The sequence below is a fragment of the Poecilia reticulata genome, chromosome 2 (genome assembly GCF_904066995.2).
Source record: "Poecilia reticulata chromosome 2, P_reticulata-male-v2, whole genome shotgun sequence".
Lineage (NCBI taxonomy): Eukaryota > Metazoa > Chordata > Actinopteri > Cyprinodontiformes > Poeciliidae > Poecilia > Poecilia reticulata.
This window is the reverse complement of record NC_088831.1, coordinates 37,781,636-37,802,337: the sequence shown is the minus strand read 5'-3', so window position 1 is coordinate 37,802,337 and position 20,702 is coordinate 37,781,636. Positions and strand designations below refer to the sequence as shown.

General features: G+C 37.3%; 1 protein-coding gene across 1 annotated transcript in view; it reads right to left on the bottom strand.

The window, feature by feature from the left end:
• Positions 1-20,702, bottom strand: part of LOC103461272 (syntaxin-binding protein 5-like) — a 165,762-nt gene that overhangs the window by 8,958 nt on the left and 136,102 nt on the right. The window contains exons 26-40 of the mRNA XM_081604843.1: positions 20,188-20,551; positions 18,441-18,606; positions 17,902-18,013; positions 17,479-17,699; positions 16,235-16,269; positions 11,169-11,259; positions 8,264-8,337; positions 5,403-5,608; positions 5,076-5,281; positions 4,332-4,409; positions 4,002-4,174; positions 2,883-3,120; positions 2,092-2,301; positions 1,255-1,344; positions 1,043-1,147 (exon numbers count right to left, since the gene is read on the bottom strand). Of these exons, the coding sequence (XP_081460969.1) occupies positions 1,043-1,147; positions 1,255-1,344; positions 2,092-2,301; positions 2,883-3,120; positions 4,002-4,174; positions 4,332-4,409; positions 5,076-5,281; positions 5,403-5,608; positions 8,264-8,337; positions 11,169-11,259; positions 16,235-16,269; positions 17,479-17,699; positions 17,902-18,013; positions 18,441-18,606; positions 20,188-20,551 (2,369 nt within the window). The remainder of the gene's footprint in view (positions 1-1,042; positions 1,148-1,254; positions 1,345-2,091; positions 2,302-2,882; positions 3,121-4,001; positions 4,175-4,331; positions 4,410-5,075; positions 5,282-5,402; positions 5,609-8,263; positions 8,338-11,168; positions 11,260-16,234; positions 16,270-17,478; positions 17,700-17,901; positions 18,014-18,440; positions 18,607-20,187; positions 20,552-20,702) is intronic.

The window sequence follows — 20,702 nt, the reverse complement described above, 5'->3', positions numbered from 1 at the left end:
TTTCAGCCTAAACTGCTTGAAAATGGCGCTTATTTTTAATGAAGAATTTCGTTATTTTAACGTTTACCTCATTAAACTTGTCCATTGCAGGCGGTCCTTCTGTACAAAGTCTTCAAAATGACTGAAAATGAGTGCCATCTAGCGTTCAGGAGTGGTATTTACAATTATTCCGTTTTTACCTATTTGAACATAAATTTTGGAATAGTGAATATTGAATTCAGATCTGGACCGCTGCTATGTTTCGTAAAACACTTAGAAAATGTAGAATTTTCCTTTAATTTCAAAACTATGCGCTTACCTGTGTTGGTTCATCACATAAAACAATTTCAAAAAAGGGGGAAAAACTATGGTGTTTTTGTGTGTAACATGCAAAACATGAACACAGGGTTAATAATACTTTTACAGCGATTTTATGTGAATGTAACGCTAATGTGTAAATGCTGAATAAAGGCAAGGAAACAAAAAAAAAACACAGAAATGTAAAAAGAAGAATTTTAATTATATAAAAAAGTGACATTCCTCTCATAATAAACAAATAAATCGTAACTTGAAAAGATTTCTTGGCAATTTCAGATATGATCCATTGCTCTTCCTATGGTGCAAGATCAAAGTTCATCTTTTGCCTGAAAAAGGGAGAACAGTGAAACAGTAAAAGAAACACTGATATTTGTCCTTTCAGGACTACCTGATGAAAAGCATTAATTAGTAAAAGAAAAAATGCAGTGCGGTGGCAGCTCATGTACAGCAGAGGGAGCCAGATACTTTAAAATGAAAGTATGTTATTGGAGCCAATAGTATAACACCATTACAAAAAAGATCAATTTAACTGAAAATCTAGTTTCTTAAATTTTAAAGCGAGTTAATAAAAATTAATCACTTTGGCCAACAGAAGATGCATTTAATGGAGGGAAAAGGGAAGAAACTTTTTCAATAAAGCAGTCACACATTTAAGAACAGATTTATTGTTGGGAAATATTTTTTAGCTGTTTAACACTTGTTCTAAGCAGCCCTGGTATAAAGGAAACGTGCCGAGATCCCTTACCACTGTCCGGTCGCAGGAACATGGAAACAAGTCATCTTTAGGTTGCTCTACAAACTCCATGCCCTCCCGAATCTTAGGCTCTGTGATCTGCAGCCTGGAATACTCCTTTATGAAGCACAGCAAAAATTATTTTATGAATATTGTTTACAAACAACATGATTTATTCAGGTTGGTATAACAGCAGGGGTAAAGGAAAAATACAGCAGTGATACCTTGAAAAGCTTGTAGTAGTAACAGAATATACTATCTCCCATTAAATGACTGCGGGCAAACTGCTGACCTGCAAGGGCAATTTTCCTTGCCTGCGAAAAGATGAGAGTTTTAAAAAAACAGCACCACAAGGAGGAATTACGCCTTGGAAAAACAATAGGTTACATGTTGAATTTAATGCTTTTCAAACATATAAAACATAAAAGAAATTCACATCCAGCAAGCCTGAAATGAAAGAAAAACAATGCATCTCAACTTATTTGTTAAATTACAGGAACGTGAACTATTTATACCTTCTTTACAAACTAAAATCTGACTAAGTGTACTCTGCATTTGTATCCAAGCCCCCTGAGTGACAGATTATATTTTGTACACAAAATTCTACTGAATTATATAGCAGTTTGTGGTTATATCATTTCAAGAGGTATGAATACTTCACTAAGCACTGTATAATTGATGAGCTCCCGTTGATAGATTTATATATAGTTAACTCAGAGAGGCATAAAATAATCTCAGCGAGTCAATAAATTCATACTCATGAATAATGTATTCTTAAATGGACTGCCTACAGTATTACACAGCAAACTGAAGAGATCTGATAATGCAAAAATGATGTGACCATTATTTAACAGATATAATGAGGACAGGCCTGCATTTTTCCATTACTCTGTTCTTCCAGTTGGGATTGTAACAGTGGATTCTGTAGATGGTTCTGCTCGAAAAGTAACAATGTGTGCTCTCTTGACAATAGAAAGAAAAAAAAAATATGTGTGTGAAATGGCTGTTCATAACAACACCAGTTCAGTTTTAGTGACCATAATCATCCAACAGATGATCACCTCGTCATCGTGGTCTCGGGCCCACTTGATCTTCTCCAGCAGGTCACCCAGATTTGCTTTTATCGGGATGTAATGCTCCCACGGCCGCAGCTCGTTGTAGAAATGCTCGTAGTAGCTGGAATCCTGCTTTAAGACCACACTGTCTCCTGCCAGCAGGTACGGCAGACGGTAGGCTGCTACTGTCCCATCAACGTTTATCTGATACTTATACTGCAGGTGAACAAGAAGAGAGAAATAAATCAAGTGAGATAATTACCTTCCTGAAGAGAAATTAGTTTCTAAATAGTTTACATGTAGGTATCCCATACTTCTGCCTGTTTTTAAATATACATTCAAAAACTTCCTGAAGAGGGCAGACATTTTTATATGCTGGTTTTAGTTATGGGATCTACAAATACCAGGCACTAACATATACAGGAAGGAAGAAAGGACAAGAATGAAAATGAAAAAATGGATACAAGAAAAGAAAAATATGACACAAGGGCACAATGAATGACAAAAGGAGGCAAAGACGAGGAAAATGAAGAAGCTCACAAAGTAGGAGGAAAGGACACAAAAACTGAAGGACAGAAAGAAGGAAGACACAAAAAAGAACTTTGGAATAAGGGAAATTTATGTTTCCATACTTCTTGTGTTCTTTTTCCTTGCTTTTACTGACTCCTTCTGCATCTAAAGTTGTACTTGACTTGGCAACTAGTATTTCTGTGTAGTAACTTTAAAGATATAACTAATTGGTTTCAGGACATACTGCACAGAGACGACGTGTCTTCATGCAGCTTCACCACTCTCACCTTGAAGAAATCAAAGAAAGAGACGTGTTTGACCAGCGGGCCGTAGAGGCTCTCATCATGTTTGAAGAAGAAGAAGTTCGTGAAAGCAGCATCTATAAAGTCGGGGCGAGCTCTAGACAGCTTGACCAGCTGTAGGCGCTCCTGGCGGCTGTCCCGGCCCCTCCAGAAGGCCGTGGCGTTCTTCTCCGGCCACGGCGGCCCGGTGTTGGCCTGGACCGACATCATGTCCAGGCTCACTCTGTCCGGTGCAGGAAAATACAGAGTTGAAGTCAAACCTCCTGCTGTTCCAGAGGGTAATAATCTAACTGTATGACAAAATATACTTCTTTTTGGCCATACTCAGTGTCTTAGAAAAGCAAAATAAAATTTGCAGGCTGTGCTTCTTGCATAAAATAAGAGTCCAAGTCATTGGGACAACTCGGCAGAAACATTACAGAAAATAACTTATTTAGAAATATTTTATAAGCAAATGAAGTCCCCTGTAGACACAGAAATGAATAAAATCTACTCATTTAATTGATATGTGACCTCAAATCTAATCTTTCAAAGAAGCAAATTTTAAACGTTGATATTCTGCTTTTCCATTTAAATAATGTTTCATTTGCTAAATAAATCAATTTTTTTGTCTCCTCAGTAGAAACAGTGGGATTTGTTTTGAGTGTTCCTGCTGCAATCAGTGTCAGTTCTGCAATGTATTGATTAAGAGGTGCTGACTGCAAATGCATTTCACATAAAAAATACATCGAAGTTAGTGATTTTAGATGCAAATAATAAAGTTTCTGGGTTGTAAAAACTCTGGCAAGGCACTGGAGGACAGGGTGCCTGTTCTGTTTTCTGCTGGTCTATTTTTAAACCTTTGCAAGGACAGGAAGAAAGAGACAAATTACTTCCTTCGATTTTAGTTCATGAGAGAAATTCCCTGGAGCGAAACCAGCAGAGGCTTCGTTTTCAAAAAGCTCCTGGAGTGCACTCCAAGTTCACCTGCATAAATAGCTGATTGTGTATAATAATAATAATAATAATAATAATAATCCTGTAAGCTTTTGCTGAATGAGGCTGAATTACAGTAACTCTGGTGCTAAGCAACACTTAATACGCACATTGATTCAAAGGCCCTACCTTCCCATGCTCTCTAGAACCGACTCAGTCAGGTCGTAAGTGGGCATGACGATATCTCTGGTGTTGTTTGAGCCACACCAAGAAAAGATAGGATGGAGCTTATCGGTGGGTTTCCTCTTCTCCAGGGGCCAGTCACCCAGATTTACAAAGAACTCAACATCAGGGAGTCGAACCTGCAAACACACCCTTGTAGAATATCAATGATTCAGCTCCTGTCTGATGTTCTCATATATATATTCATGATGAAAGCCTTGCAGAAGAGAAACATCACATTCGATAGGATCGATATTCTAAATTGAAGGGTATTAGGTTATTCACGTTAAAGCTCACCTTTCTTGTAAGTGAGAGTAAGATGGCATCCATGAAGATTCTAAAGCCGACATGTTCTCCAAATGTTTTCACATACACCTGGAGGGAGAAGGAAGGACAAAATGAAGATGCAGGGTTTCCCCCAGTACATTATAAGCCTGGTGGGCCACCAGTATAAATAACTGGCCGCCAGTTATTTATACGTTGTGAGTTTTTTTTGTGCTTTTTTTTTATATTTGCATTTTTAAGACTTTATAGTTGGTGTTCAGGCATCAATCTTCCAGTAACACATAATTATCAAGTGATATTTTCAAGTCTCCCGTCAACTTTAAACATTTTTTAACTCAAAAACACGGTGGGCCACTGGATGAATGACTGACAGAGCGCTCCAACCACCAGGCTTCGCAAGTTTTCTGGGGGAAACCCTTTGGCAAAAATAAGTCACCCTAACCTCTTTGGCATTTCAGATTGATTTTTAAGTTAATCTGGGTTCATTTATAAAAACAAAAAAACCATTAGATTTCTGAAAAGATGCCATGTTCGGAGTGACACTTTAGAATGATGCGTCAACTTGCGTTGATTAATCTAATAAAATCTCAATCAGGTATACTGATGTTTGTGAATGCAATTTTACAAAATCTGAATAAAGCTTAAGGGGTGTAAACGTCAAGGGGGGTGCATTTAGGATTTTTTTTTTTAGCTGTTCTTTTATTGAACCTGTGAGTTAAAATTTGTATAATTGTTATAATTACATTTATCAAGTACCTTGTTTTCTTTAATTGTGTAATGACAGAGGCTTTGGCGCTGCCCAAAGCGCTTTGGGATCTCCTGTGAGTTCTGATCTGGATCGACACTCGCATAAAGGGAGAGATCCCTGCTTATCTGGGCGAAGGACTCAGGACAGCGCATGTTTTTCTCCCATACAAAACCACTTGGCTGGGGACAGTCACAACCTTCGTGGTACACTCTACCTGGGAAGGAGAGGCATATTCATGCTTTTTCACCCTGTGTCATAGCAACAATGTTGAAGTTACGCTTCAAAAATGTAATCTTTTGACACACAATGTTATGGCAACTGGAACAGTTTTCTACCTTGGAGAATATAGGGTGACTTGGCAACATGCTTGGCTTTCAGCAGAACATGGATGTGCAGGTCAGTATAGGTGGCGTACATCCTGTAGCGAACCAAGAACGACCCATCCCGACGATCAAGAACTTGAATCCAGATCCTGGTGAACTGCTCTGTTGGGGAGACCATCTTTACCTCAAACGTCTTCTCTCCAGGCGATGTTGTTAAACTAAAAGTATCAGGATACAGAGAGATTACTCACGATTGGTAATAGTTTAAATCTGATATCTATTGCTGCTCTCTGTGCAAAATGAGTGAAAATGATACAGCTAAACAGAGAACACACCCTAAATGTGAAACCTTTAAAGTTTTTTTTTCCTCAGAGGACAAAAGATGTGTGACGAAAGGTCAGCTCCATGTGTTCTCTCTAGTTCCAAGTTTCAACTTTTTTACTTGAGCAAACAGGGAAAATAGAAACTGTAAACAGATGAGACAATCTGCAGGTAACACTAAATACAGTAGAAGCTTTTTTCCAGTTTTGATAACTATTGCCAGAGCAAAGAGAAGCCAGAAGTGAAGTCAATATTTGAAATATTTGGCCAGGATATATTAATCTAATATTAAAATATGTTTGGTGATTATATGCTACTCCTTTTTTTTTTTTTTTTAAAGATATTTGATATGTTCTCAGATATAGTATCAGTTGTTGTAGCAGGATGTTTACAGTTCTCTTTAAATGCAAATGGTTTCCAGACCATTAACTGTTCTGATCCACAGTTGGGCCTCGACCCTTACTTTAAGAACAACTGGACTTAAATTAGATTGAGACAAATTGATTTTGAATTCTGTCCGATTAGGTCTAAACCGAAACTGCTTTCTGTAAAGGGCCATAAATCCATCATAAAACATCGCTATACAACTAAAATAACCTGAGTTGTACTTCTCTGCAGTGGCGCAGAAAGTGGGTAAACACGGTATGCAACGCATAGGGGCGCTGAACTAGAGGGGACGCAGTAATGTCAGTATTAATAATAAAATAATAAAGACTGTGGTATTCTCATTCAGTAACGTAATTAAATTAGTTGTGCTACCACCCCACGCCACTAGAGGCAGTAGCAAACCCGAAAAGGTGCAACTAAGGAACCGATTTAGAAGTACACAGAAAAATGAAGCTATATCCCAGATTTCAAAAGACAATAAAAAGGGGAGACCGCAGATAATATAGGAAATAGCGCCCCCCTTAAATTCCAGAGTGCAATGGTCCCATTTCCACATAAGGTGTGAGACAGTGGTCTGTCCCCGACCCTTTCTGTTTACTGCAGCAAAGTTCTTCTCAAACAACAAGGTAATGGTGGGTAACTATGGCAACCAGTGACCGTTTAACAGCCCGCCTACTCTTTCTGCAGTCAGGTTGCCGCGCATCCGCCGTGTTAATAAAAAAAAAATCAGAATATTGAGACCCAAAATGTTTCAATGCCGGCTGAAGAACGTGATGAGGAGCGTCCACGGAAAAGGTAAGTTCTACTGAGAGCACTGTGATTTCTGCAACAGAGCCGGTGACCGAAAAGAAATCCGTCACATTAATAGAAGAAAGTCGACCAGAAAGGGGAGAAACAGTCCAAGACTAGATATCAAACAATATTAAGAAGACCCCATTGTTGTGGCAATCTTTCCCCCAGCCAGATACTTGCATCGATCTGACGTTTTTTGCTGCAAACAGTGACATCAACGGTCCTGTGTCTGAAAATCAAAGTCACCAGGCAGGTTTGCCCAGAAGCGAAAAAAAGACGTTCTGGAAAATGTTCCCAACGTCTCAACCTTGCATAGATGTAAGTTTTTTTTGCTGATAATATTGAGACCAAAAATGTTTCAATGCCGGCTGAAGAACATGATGAGGTAGCGTCCATGAAAAAGGAAAGTTCTACTAAGAACACTGCAACACTGATCACCAAAGAGGAATCCATCTTGAAACCGCAGGAGACACAGGATCAAAAAGGGGAGAAACATCCATCTCTGGGAAAACCCATGGACAAGACAAGGCAAGTAAAATGCTCCTGGGAAGCAAAATATAAGGAGTCTGAATTGGCACATATGGAAGTACAAAAATTCTTAATGAAACAGCTTGATGAGATGTTTGATATAAATCAGAAACTAGATGCTAAAATTAAAAAGCTAAAAGATCTGACGAACAAATTACTCTCGGAGAGAAGACAGAGGAAGAGTACTATGGTTTCAGTTCAGACTCAGTGCGAATCACAAAACACCTCACCAGTTTACCAAAGTGTGTCAGTCAAAACGGATATGGATGTGCCTAAAACCAGATGTTACTTGAAACCAGTCGGTCAATCAATATCAACACAAACAGAGATGGATGTGGTGGACAACAGATTTAACTTGGAACCAGTTTATAACACCATTTCAACCCAAACTGAGCTGTTTTTACTGCTTAAAAAACAACCTTCTGAAATACAAATGAACAGACATCAGGATCATCAGACAAAAGTATTCAAGAGATCTACAGTTGAGAACAGCATAGAGTCAGCAAAGAGAGATGCATCTGAACTGAATGTTTTCAGTAATTACAACATTTCTGGTGACAACATTGAAAGAGAACTTTCAGTAAAGGAAATAGTTGGAGACCAGACAGAGACAATCAAAAACGAGATTCAAACAAATGAAACAGCCATTGGTGAAGTACAGCAGGTGATAGAAGAAGAAGCGGTCTGCATAACACAACAAAATGGAGACGGGAAGTATGAGAAAAAGCGATCAAAGACATCTAAAAGTAAGATCAAGAGAAAGGCAGCAAGGAGAGATGCATCTGAACTGGAGAGCCTCTGTAAGGAAAACGTTTCCGGTGACATTAAAAAAGAAGTTTCAGTACCAGAAATAGTTGGAGACCAGACAGAGACCATCGAAAATGAAATTCACAAGAATGAAACAGCCATCGGTGAAGTACTGCAGGTGATAAAAGAAGAAACAGTCTCCATAACACAACAAAATGGAGACGCAAAGGGAGAAAAAGCGATCAAAGACATCTAAACGTAAGATCAAGAGAAAGGCAGCAAGGAGAGAAGCATCTGAACTGGAGAGCCTCTGTAAGGAAAACGTTTCTGGAGCAAACATAGAACAAGAAGTTTCAACAGCAGAAACAATTAGGGATCAAACAGCCTTTATTAAAAACGATATTTATACAATAGAAACAGAGATATCTAAAGAACAGCAGGTCCCTGAAGAAAAAACTGAACAGGAAACTGTTGTAAACTTGATTGAGACAGATCAACACTTTGCCCCAATCACTAAGACAACAAATCCTGATTCGGAAAAAATACCTGACATCCCCCAGATTGCTTCTGAACAAACTGGGACAATAGCTGGGACAGTTTCAGAAGACGTAACACGTCAAGTTGATGTCGTTTCCAGAGAGGAGGAATGTGGTCTAACGGAAAATCAGAAAACATCGCTTCCACAAACAAAGTTTATATTAAGCAAAGATGAAGTCCAAACACCACCTCAGGAATTAGAACCGCAATCAGTTGATGAGTCAGCTGAGGAGGGCAATATTTCTGAAGGAGAAGAGAACCCCAAGAAAAAGACATCAGTGTGGAAGCGAATCAAAAAGGCTCTAACTCCACCACCTCTACGCCGGTTAAAAAAAAACAGATGTAAAGTCCATCCATCATAGGCATCAACTGATGTCTAAAGTAGATTAGATTTAAGAGGGGGGCGGGGCCACGTGTGTTTTGGTGATTAGCGGTAATTAGAAAAAAAGCTACTGTGATTTTTAATTGGACATTTTAATATTCAAAAGACAGGACTGCACGGTGGGAAATGTCTCGCCGTGTAGGTGTGGGTTCACTCCGGGTGCTCCGGCTTCCCCCACGTTCAACGACATCAGTAGTCATCTTCATCCATTGTAAGATGTTTATTTCTAATTCGAAACAGAAAATCAGAAAACCACATTTTTTAATTAGAGGGAGATTTAGAGAAAGAAAATGTAAACAACGTGGAACAAAAAGAGAATTACAGAAGTCTAAACCGATACAAACTGGGAAAAATTTAGAAAACTATTTATCTTTGTGGGCAATCAATCAATCAATCAATCAATCAATAAAATTTGTATAGCACTTTTCAGCAGCAAGGCTGAAACATGTATATATACATACATGTATAAATACATATGCATATATATCTGCCTCTCTCTACAAATATTTATAAATCTATATATAGATATGTATGTATATCTATATATAGATGTCAATCTATAAATATATACCTCTCTTTCTATATATATATATAACATGTATGTGTATGTATACATATATATACCTCTTTATAAATATATATAAATCTATATATAGATATGTATGTATATCTATATATCGATGTCAATCTATAAATATATACATCTCTCTCCTTCTCTCTCTCTATATATATATTTATATAAATATATAAATACATATATATACATACATATATATGCCTCTATATAAATCTATATATAGATATGTATGTATATCTATATATCGATGTCAATCTATAAATATATACCTCTTTCTCTCTCATATATATATATATATATATATATATATATATTCCATATGTATTTATTTACATATATATGCCTCAATAAATATATATAAATCTATATATAGATATGTATATATATTGATGTCAATCTATAAATATGTACCTCTTTCTCTCTCTCTCTATATATATATATATATATATTGTATAAATATATAAATACATATACATACCTATATATATGTATATAATACATGTATATGTGTTTATACGTATACATATATATACCTCTATAAATATATATAAATCTATATATAGATATGTATGTATATCTATAAATATATACCTCTAGCTATATATATATATATATATATATATATATATATATATATAGATGTGTATGTATTTCTATAATTGGTGGGTGGGTGGATCGATGGATGCAGCTACTGTTAATATGTGTGGGTTCACTCCGGGTGCTCCGGCTTCTCCCACGTTCAACAACATCAGTACTCATCTTCATCCATTGTAAGATGTTTATTTCTAATTCGAAACAGAAAATCAGGAAGCCACATTAGAGGGAGATTGTAAACAGTGTGGAGCAAAAAGACTTATTTGTTTAACAAAGAAGTCTAAAACTATACGAATTGGGAAATATTTTGAAAAGTATTTATCTTTGTGGGTAAGATATCTGTCTGTCTGTATTTCTGTCTATTTGTCTCATTTCATCATTATCATTTTATCATTATGCAACAGTTGCTAGTAATTTACTCAAGATGGACATGGAGATGGAATGAGTTGGTTTCCCATCAAACTCTAAAAATTATAGAAAACTTGCTAACAAAAAGCCTCAGGCCTGCAGCCCATGGACGGATCTAGACACAGGCCAACAGATTTGGCTCACTTGTATATTAAATTATGAAATATTGCCCTGTAGACAGCAATTTATTCACATGTACAATTATTATTATTGATCATTTAATTAAAGATGAATTGTACAAGTTTATGTCATTGGGGCCGGGGGCGCCGATGACATGTTCGCATACACCTCAGAAAGTATGTAGTTGTGCCCCTGCTTGTCTGCACTCTTGTTTAGAAACAACTTCCAAAAATCGATTTTTATTTATTTATTTTGGAGGACGGTTGACGGCAAACTATTAAAAAAGGGAAAACTTTCAATGTTTCACATTAAAAGAAAACCCATCCATTTACTTGGATTTGAGGGAGGGGGAACAACATACGCAAACCAGGCCAAATGTACTCACTTTTTCCCTGAGCTGTCCACCGCCTGAATGTAAAAGAATCGAGCAGGGAGGACGATGTCCGCCTCCAGCCCTGGTCCCCACACCAACGTTTTAGCAGCGCTGATGATCGAGCCACCCTTTTCTCCGGATAGCTCACACCTGAACACCTCCAGACAAAAAACCAGCAGCAGCAACAGTCGAACAGACATAACGCCAGGTCTTCTTTTCTTTCGGTCGAGCCTTTTTTCCTCACTGCCGTCTTCTGCTGAAGCCCACCAAAAGATGAGAAACACAAGGGTCGTGTCTTAATATGTTCCGTTTCCATCTGCAAATGCTCCAGGCAGCAGCGACATTGCTAATATTTAATGTCTGTTTAAAATAAACTTCATATTATTTTTGTTTTAGAAGTATTTTCTTGCAGTTCAGCTAAACTTCGGGAATCTGCTAAATAAACCAGGGAGGCGGGCTCAGATATGGCAAGGCTGAGCTGCTATTGGTTGAGGCTTCACGGAAGTATAGCAACAATTGGCTTCAGGAGCAACAAAATACTAAACAAGAATATGATTGGAGGGAAACACGGAAGTAAAATAAAATGTAGTTGGCTAGGTCTGCTCTTTTTATATTGCCCGGCACATGACACAGCTACAGCGGCGCAGGAGGAGTTTATCTATAGAATGGAAAGGAGGGAGGGACGGAGGGGGAATATACAATGTTTTGAAATAGGAAAAAGTATCAATCGAAAACGGGGACCGTCGGAGACATTATCAAACAATATTAAAAAACTAATAAAAATCATGTAAGTATATCTATTCATTATCTATGTCCACTTGTCTATGCGGTTCTTATTCAACTCAAATGGTGATAAGGCGAGAGCCAGGACAGGTCGCGAGTTCATCATTGTGCAACATAGATATACACAGATCAAATAACTATGCGGATTAAGATCTTACAATTTACAGAGACAAAGTAACCAAACAGTCATCCTCTGGACCGTGGAAGGGAGACAAAATACCTGGAAATCACAAAAGATCCATGCAAAAAGAGACAAGACAGGCCACATTCAAATCCAAGACAAATTTGGAAGGTAACCATAGATTTATCAGCATATATCATGTCATATGTTATACATATATACATCGAGAAAGCGCTAACTTTCTTCAGTAAATTTAACCTACATTTTGATCTTAGCATCAAAACAGACTATGTTTATAAGAGCCATGGCTCTTTGAGCTGCATTAGCAAAATATCTTCTGTATTGCTGCACTATATTTGGCTCAAAAATTAAGAGCTTAGACTTAGTATTAACCTCAATTTAACATTGTTTCATGCAAAAACGTTGGGGATTTGCTTGTTGTTCTGCTCAATGACCAGAATAACTACAATTAGCAAAACAAGATGAAAATGTTTTTTTCCCCTATGTTGTGCATTCAAACATATCATTTTCACTAATGATGGTCATACTCTACTATCAACATGATGGATTTAGTGAGACACAAAAGAGCAATTAAGCTGTTGACTGTAACCATAATTTGCTCTGGTATTTACAGCAGCCATATTGGAGTCAAAGGTGAGCCACCAACTTTTAGAATTGCATCTCTGACTTAATGGAGAGTCACAAATTATGTTTTGAGCTTCAAGCTGTTTAAATGTCATTTTTTCCTGAGTACAAATGAAACATAATATAAATTTGTTCCACTTGAATCAGCAGTCAGAATATTCAGAATATTTTTGAAAATATTTTCAAATAAAAAGGTTCTAAAATGTAAATGTAATTGCTTTCCTTAACGTTTCACTCCTAAAATTACATTTCCTGTACTCTGATGAAGGAGCATGACAGCAAAGGAACAGAGATTTCCAGTGTGTACATCAATCAATGTTTATTTCAGTTTTGCTTTTGCATCAACATATTTTCAGACCTTTTTTATCAAGTTATTTCTATTACACTAGAATATATCAAGAACAAAAAGTGGAATCCATTGAAATAAGACAAACGTTGTTGCCATTATTGAGAAAACCAAATAAATGCCATTTCAGCATACTACATTGTGAAGAACTACATAGTTCCAGTGATTTAGACAGAGCCAGAATACCAGATAGTATAGTACCAGCAGTAACAGGTAGAACAAATACAGAAAATATCCCAAGAGTCTCTCATTTTTTGTGTTTTACCTTTCACCCAAAGTTAAACTGTACAGTTAATATAAAAACTGAAAACATACAAACCAAAAACAGGAAAAAAAAAGCTTAATAACAAAACACCCTGTCAGCAGAAGTCAGATTTTTTTGTTTTGTTTTTGATTTTCCTTCTGAATTTTGGTTTTCTTTTCTTTTTATGCGTATTCTCTGCCACTGAAAGAACTGCACAGAACACAAATGTCACTAACGGTACAGAGATAAGAGGATGATGTATTATTGAATCAAAATCATGGTGTTTTTTTCTTTTTATTCATGTAGCTCCACTGTGAAAGGTCAGAATGTTTAGGTTAAGTTTATGTTTGTGTGAAGGCCATTTGAGTCTAAGGAATGTGTCAGCAGCCCGACAAAGCTGGTGGAAATTACCGATTTACTTGTGAATCTTTGTTTTACAGATTTTAAATGCATTTAATGTATGTTTCATTTTGGATGAGAAACTGGCCTCTACTTGACCGAGGCAATTTATTTTACCCTCGATGTGGTGATGCTCCAAAGGATAAAAAACACGCGAGTGATCAAAGTTGGTACCCTTGGATTTTTTTTTTTTCAGGTCAGTTCAAAATACAGACGAGTACACAAGTACAAAATATCCTTCTTGTTTGACGCTGTTAGTCTGTGTCGTGTGGCTACCCACTGACGTACAACACAATCACAATTTGATACACGACCATGTATCATAAAACATTAGTTGCTTTTAAAAATACATAAGCCATCAGTGAAGAGGCTGTAACCATCAAATATTTGACTGCGACACAAGGATATCATAGTCAGTAAGAACAATATTGAAAAGAAAAAAAAAAACATTTTTGCCTCCAGTTGAAATTTCTGCAAATGTTTTACACATATACATATTTTTCTTCACTGACTCAACATTTGAACATCACTTAAAAAAAAAAAAATACTGTTATTTCCCCTGAACCGTATACAGATACACTACTCACAGACGGCAGAGATGAAACTGATGTGATCTCAACTCACTTTTATCGGAAGAACTGAAAATCACAACGCACGCCGTCCTGGGTTGCGAGTAAATGCCTATTTGGGTTTAACACTGAAAAGATGGGAGGGCACATTTTTTGATTGCTTTGACAGAAAAAAAAGTCATATTTGAAATCTTTCTTGAACACACACACACACACACGCACACACACAACCCAAAGGCTTGCTAAACTGTGACGTCAAACAGAGGCCGTTAAAGATCCACATAAAAAAACGCCTTTGTTTACTTGCATTAAAGGTGACCTATCCGAGTCCCTTTCCTTCTGGCCCCAGATTTTTATGTTTCAGTGCCAAAATGTAAAAAAAAAAAAAGATAAAATAATTACATTTTTGTGTTTTCATAAACGGAATAAAGGTTTTAATGTGTCTTAAATCTACCGCTCATGTAGATTAATAAACCTTCAAAGTTTAACCGATTGAAATTATTCGTATATTAACAAAAAAAAAAAATTACAAAATACATTCAGTACTAATTTAAAGAAAAGAAAATTCTTCATTTTGGACCAAATTAAAAGTGGTGATACAGGTACCAGCCTAAGAGTCTTTCTCTACCCACATTACAGGGACATATTTTCTCTGTTGATCCCAAGTCCCAGTTGAATAAACATGCAGATAAGCAATAATAAAACCAGTTGGTATGCAATAGACGGATTAGAGAATAGTTTTTCCTCCCAAGTGCTAGTGCCACCCTTCAACCGGACAGAGTCCTGCAAATTCACCCATTTCAAAAACCTCCATTGCCCTTATATATATTGTTTAAAGAAAAAATAGAAAATGAATTTTGATATGCCCTCTACAAAAAACTTCACGTGTAATTCTTTAAGATCTATCGCTCCCGCTAATGACCTCGTCTTGCTTAAGCTTCCAGTGAAAAGATTCCTCCTACTTGCTTTTTATGGCACACAAATTGTATATAGGTTTGTACAACAGATATAAACACACGATTCAGAATACACTGTCCTCATCTATGTCACTTCAGTTGCTGTTTTTACACACCTTTTGAGTATGGAGTTGTCCCTCTTTGTCATCCAATGTAATTGAGAGTAGCAGCAGCTCAAACAGTGAAAACACACTAGGGTGATCAGACTTTGCAGAGTTATTACTACTTATTTAAATTTGCATTGTGCAGCCCAGAGTAAATGAAGTTAGAAGAAAGTTTGAATATTACATTATTCCAAGTCTGTGTAGATAGTTATTTATGTGCATTTATATTGTATTAAGTAATATTTGCTCAGACTAATAAAAATACTAATAAAATTAACCATAAATGAAAATTAAAAAAGGGAAAGTAACACAAGTTTTGGCTTAATAGCAATGCAGTTATATGATTCCCTTTTCAGATATAGTTTTTTTTTTTTTTTTTTTGCCAGTATCTCAAAAATATAAAGTTTTTCATAGTTTCTGTCGTTGGCTTACATCATAAATAAAAGTTCTTTTTTTAATCATTTTAAATCTCCTCTTAAATTAGCATGCTGCTTTTTAATATGGCAGTTGGATATTTTTAATACTCATCCATTGCTGTTTCATGCATTTCTTGTTGGTTTCATAACTTTTGAGTATCTACACAGTAAGATCCAGAAAACCCAACCACACAAGCTCACACTCAGACACACACACACTCACACCAAATTGTTGGATATTTCAAGTTCTTTCTTTAGACCGTCAAACTGTCCCCAACTGTCCGTATTACCTCCAGTCTAGACGAGGAATAAACCTGCTCTCGTCCTTCAGCAAAGTGACACTGAAGTACACACAGCTGGTTCTAAAAGCTGTAAAGACAAAGTCACTCTTCTGTCTCTTCTGATTGCTTTCATTTCACATGTGAAAGTCCAGTCGCAGCATGGAGTTCTTGATAGGCTAGTGGCAGCCTCATCCCGCCGTCCCGATGTTAGAACTGGTACCACTTCTTGTCCTTACACTTCAGCATCAGCTGTAAAAAGACAGGGTCATATGCTGTTGGTTAATAAATCAAAGAGTTAAAATAAACAGTAGCTGAGCCTCCAATGAATTTGTTTTCCTCAACATGGGGGAGCTTGTTTTTGTCATCATAAAATAATTTTGCCAATAATTTGAAAACAGCAGCTGTCGGGTCCAACAGCCATGCAAGTCCAAGTCAGTCACACCAATGTTAGCTTGCAAACCGTATTTCCTGCAATCCATTAAAAAAATATAATAAAAAAAATCACTTCTTGCAAAAGATACGATTTTCTTGGGTTCCCTCCAACAAGTCAAGTGTTTTTCAACCTTTACAAGAGAGACTGTAAATGAAAGACTGTATTGGCTGCTGCAGCTCCTTATCAATGTAATGCAACTTTTATATAAAAAAAATCAACTAAGATCTTGTGGCTTATGAAATCTCTGACATGAAACCACATATCATTCCTACTCTTCCCAACCACCATAGCGTGTTGCTGTGAGCCTTTCTCCCATGCTAAATCACTCACACCCTTCAGTATGCAACAGTTTCCTCAACCTGTGGTAAAAATCAAATGAAACGTCTCTGAATCCTCAACTAGCTGATTGTACAATTAGAGCAGGATGGAAATGTACATCTTCTTCATCTAAAAAATGTCAAATCAGAATAAATATGCTAGCATTAGCATAGCATTTAGGTAATTTCTCTGCAATAATACATCATCTGCAGGAGAAATTCATTAGTTTATTCAAGTTTGTATCAAGTCTTTAAACAAAAATGATGAAGCAGTACATGTTTTAGGTGGTGTGTTGTTAAAACACTGAATTAAAATCTTGCAGTAACACCTTCTAGGTTGGAATATCTGTTACTGAAGTGAAAATGAAAAAGAATGCAGAAATTTGCCATTATAATTGTAGTACTAATGTACATAATATCAGAATTGGAATATTTGGTAGAATATTACATGTCAAATACTACTCATTCAAACTGGATGGATTTCTCTCTCCCCGATGTAAAAAAAAAATATATATATATATTTTTTGTGTTTGAGATAGCAAAGCTCATGGGCATGAGAACATTGTGATGATTGATAAATAGTGAAATGTGGCGAAAAAGCAACCAGTAAAACCGTAACGTTGTGCAGACCTATGAAACATTACTGACAGACAGTATGCCTGCCTTCACTGTGGACCCGTAAACATAAATATTGTCTTCTATCCTCACCTCATGAGCATGTTTGGAGAAAGTTTCTGCACTGGTCATCATCAGGGCGGTCCGCTCCTCCAGCTCCCCCAGCCTCTGGCCTCTCTCATCCAGAGCGATGCGAGCCCGAGCCAGCTCCCCCACCGCTCCACTCGCTGCCACCTTCATGCCTTCTACACCTCCCTGACCGGGGATGTGCTGTGCCAGACTCCGAGAAGCCTTCCCAGCTGCCGCCTCACCAACTGGGAACCACATCAGGTAAAATGACATTTTCATAAACCGTTATCCCTGTGGTGCTCTCAATGTGTATTTTAGCTATTGAATTAATCTTGAAAGGGTTAATTGTTTTATGTTTTCTTATTGTTAATGAATAAGTTAGCTTTTTAGATACAATGCATACTGGGATTCTATGATAAGTTATAATTAAATAATAAAAAGACACACAAAGCTCCTCTCTGTCGAAAGTATGGGCGTTTCCTCCAAAGAAGCCCTTTAAAAATCCTCTGTTTTGAGCTTCTGGCGTTTCTATTGGAGTAAACAGTTCCCCAAGCATTTCCTGCAATGAACAAAAAGAGCAAAAATAAAAATTTTAAGACTCATATTTCAGCCATTTTTTTTTAGAGGTACACAGCCAAAACATCAGTAATGACACTGTGACCACCTTTGCCTCTAGATGGCACTATGGAAACATCACATGACTTAATCCACATCCATGTGCTGCAAAGTGTGGAGCGTTAGCTCTGAACAATAAATATCTATGATGATGCTCATATTTAAATGAACACATTTACACAGTAAAACCATATAAATTTTCAATCCTTTGAAGTTTGCACCATGTATAACCAAAGTGACATCTGACGCCTAATCCCGCCGTCCGCCCCGGGCTTTAACAGGGCCATGAATAATGGATACGGCTCCTTCACAGCGCCGGTGCTTTTCCCAACCAAAAGATACATACCTATGCACAGAACCACAGTGCTCACCTGCAGGTTGTCACACATTTCCTGGCTGTATGTAATTCTCTGGATTTCTGTCGGGGAGCTGAGATACAGTGCCTGCCCCTCATTGGTGAAACAAAAGGTTCTTGCTATGCGCATGTCTGTCAGAGGCAGGTAATTGACATCCATCAGCGGTCTTAAGCTGGGCAAACTGCGAGAGGAATGACAGGAGTGAATGAGAGACACGTTAGACACCTGGTGAACACTTAGATCATATGAGTTACCTTCTAAAAAAAACCAATGGGAAGTGAGAGCTAACTTTATGCCCAGCAGTGAAAAGGAAATCAGATATTCAAATAAAACCAATTAGCTTCCAGCTGAGTAGTGAAGAGTAATTTCTCGAAGCAGATTTTCTCAACTATGACAACATTATATCTACAAAGTGCATGAGAGAAGACTAGAAAGCCAATGCATATCCAGATAAATTCTGTTTTAATATTCATGTCTGAAATACATCAGATCAGGTGCTTTAAATGAAAAATATTGAGTGGAATCAATCAACTATATTTGTAAATGTTGGGATCTCAGTCTGACTGCAACTATGCAGTTAATTTTAGCAGTTCTGAGCTGGACTTGACAAAAATCTCCATATTTTGATGAGAGAAGATTATTACAAGACAATTCCCATAAGACTTAAAGACGACATATCATGCAACATCCAATTTTTTAGTTCTTGGATGCATTTTATTGCGCACTTGGAGTCCATAGGAATGCAGAAAAGTTGAATTTTTCTCTGATGCTGTGTAGATATCTTTATATTCTCAGATTTTTTCTATCTGTTCAGTTTCTCTGTTCTCTATTGCATTTTTCTCCAAGCAATAAAGCACAGCATTTGCTTCAGAACTGCCAAAAACAAGGCCATGAACTTCTGGCTAACAAATATTGCGACACTGCCAGTTTTATTTCTTGCAGCAATTTTGAAGTCTAAGTTCAAGGAGCCCGAAGCTACAAGTGGATCGAAGTGTTCAGTTGTTGGGTGTATTAACCCACACAATTCATCACAATGTTCCATAGCATCAGAACATCTTCCAAGGTTCTTAGAAATGTACCCACATCGTGGAGAAAGTCATCTTTGTTTGCACAAAGCACTTCAAGGACAAATTGAAGTGTTTTAATTGAAGGACAATTAAAACACAAGATGTTTTAATTGGATTGGATTTTAATTTGGTTTTCATCAGTAACACAAGATGTTTTAATTGACTTATTACATAAACTTTATGGCATTGCTTTGGCTGCTTTAATTTTTTAGCGCTAGTGTTAGCGAACTCGTTAACTATGTTGATGCCTTGTCTAAAAGACTTGATTTAAATGTTGGTAGCAATTCTGGCTTGAACATGTAAAGATGGATGGTAAAATTCTGTGCAGCTAGATAATTGTAAATAAATGCTCAAGCTGCATTTAAAGAAACCACACCGAAGTGAGTTGCTCTCAGGCACAAATCAGAACAAGGGGCTTGTGGAGCTCGCATAATGAGAAATTCAGACAACTTTATGTGCAGCACGAGTAAATGATTTAAATGTGAAAAGGAAGGATTTACAGTAAAAGCATGATATATCCACTTTAAAGTTGCAAATTGCAGCAAAAAGTACTGATTCAAGATAGCTGGGAATGCGTGCTGTGCTTTTCAGACTTTTACTGGTAAGAAACTTTCTAAAGGATCCTTTTTCTTACATTTTGGCTTACGTGTCCACCTTGCACATGCAGAACTCTGAGCGCTGCAGATCAATTGTACCTGAGTGTCATGACGTGTCCGTTAGCGCAGAAGCAGGCCAGGCACACGCTGTTGCACAGAGATACCACATCAGCTCGAAGCACAAAGGACGACTCTGTGATGTTGTGGACAAAGAGGCAAGACTGTGAGGGCATCAAGAAGACTTTGGCCTGCCTCTCAGAGCACACCACGGCCAAATGTCCCTCTCCAAAGGCATCCTGGGAAGAGGACGGGGAAAAGTGGACCAGCTTGCGCCTCCGTGGTCTGTCAGGGTCCTCGGGGGCATTCAGGTCCCGCCAAACCTCATATGGGCTCTGAATTAGAGCTCCATTGCAGTCCAAGAAACCAAAGCGAAGCACAGAGCCTTTTAACATTTGGACTGCTCCTGGGAAGTTTGGAAAGGACAAACAAGAGATAAGAGGCAAGTGGTCCACAATTTTCAAAGCTGCAAATGTAGAAGCTATGGAGCTGTTGGATCCATAACAATATCTGTTAAAAGTATTTTAAAAGCTTAGATTTCATAAATAAGCTTAAGA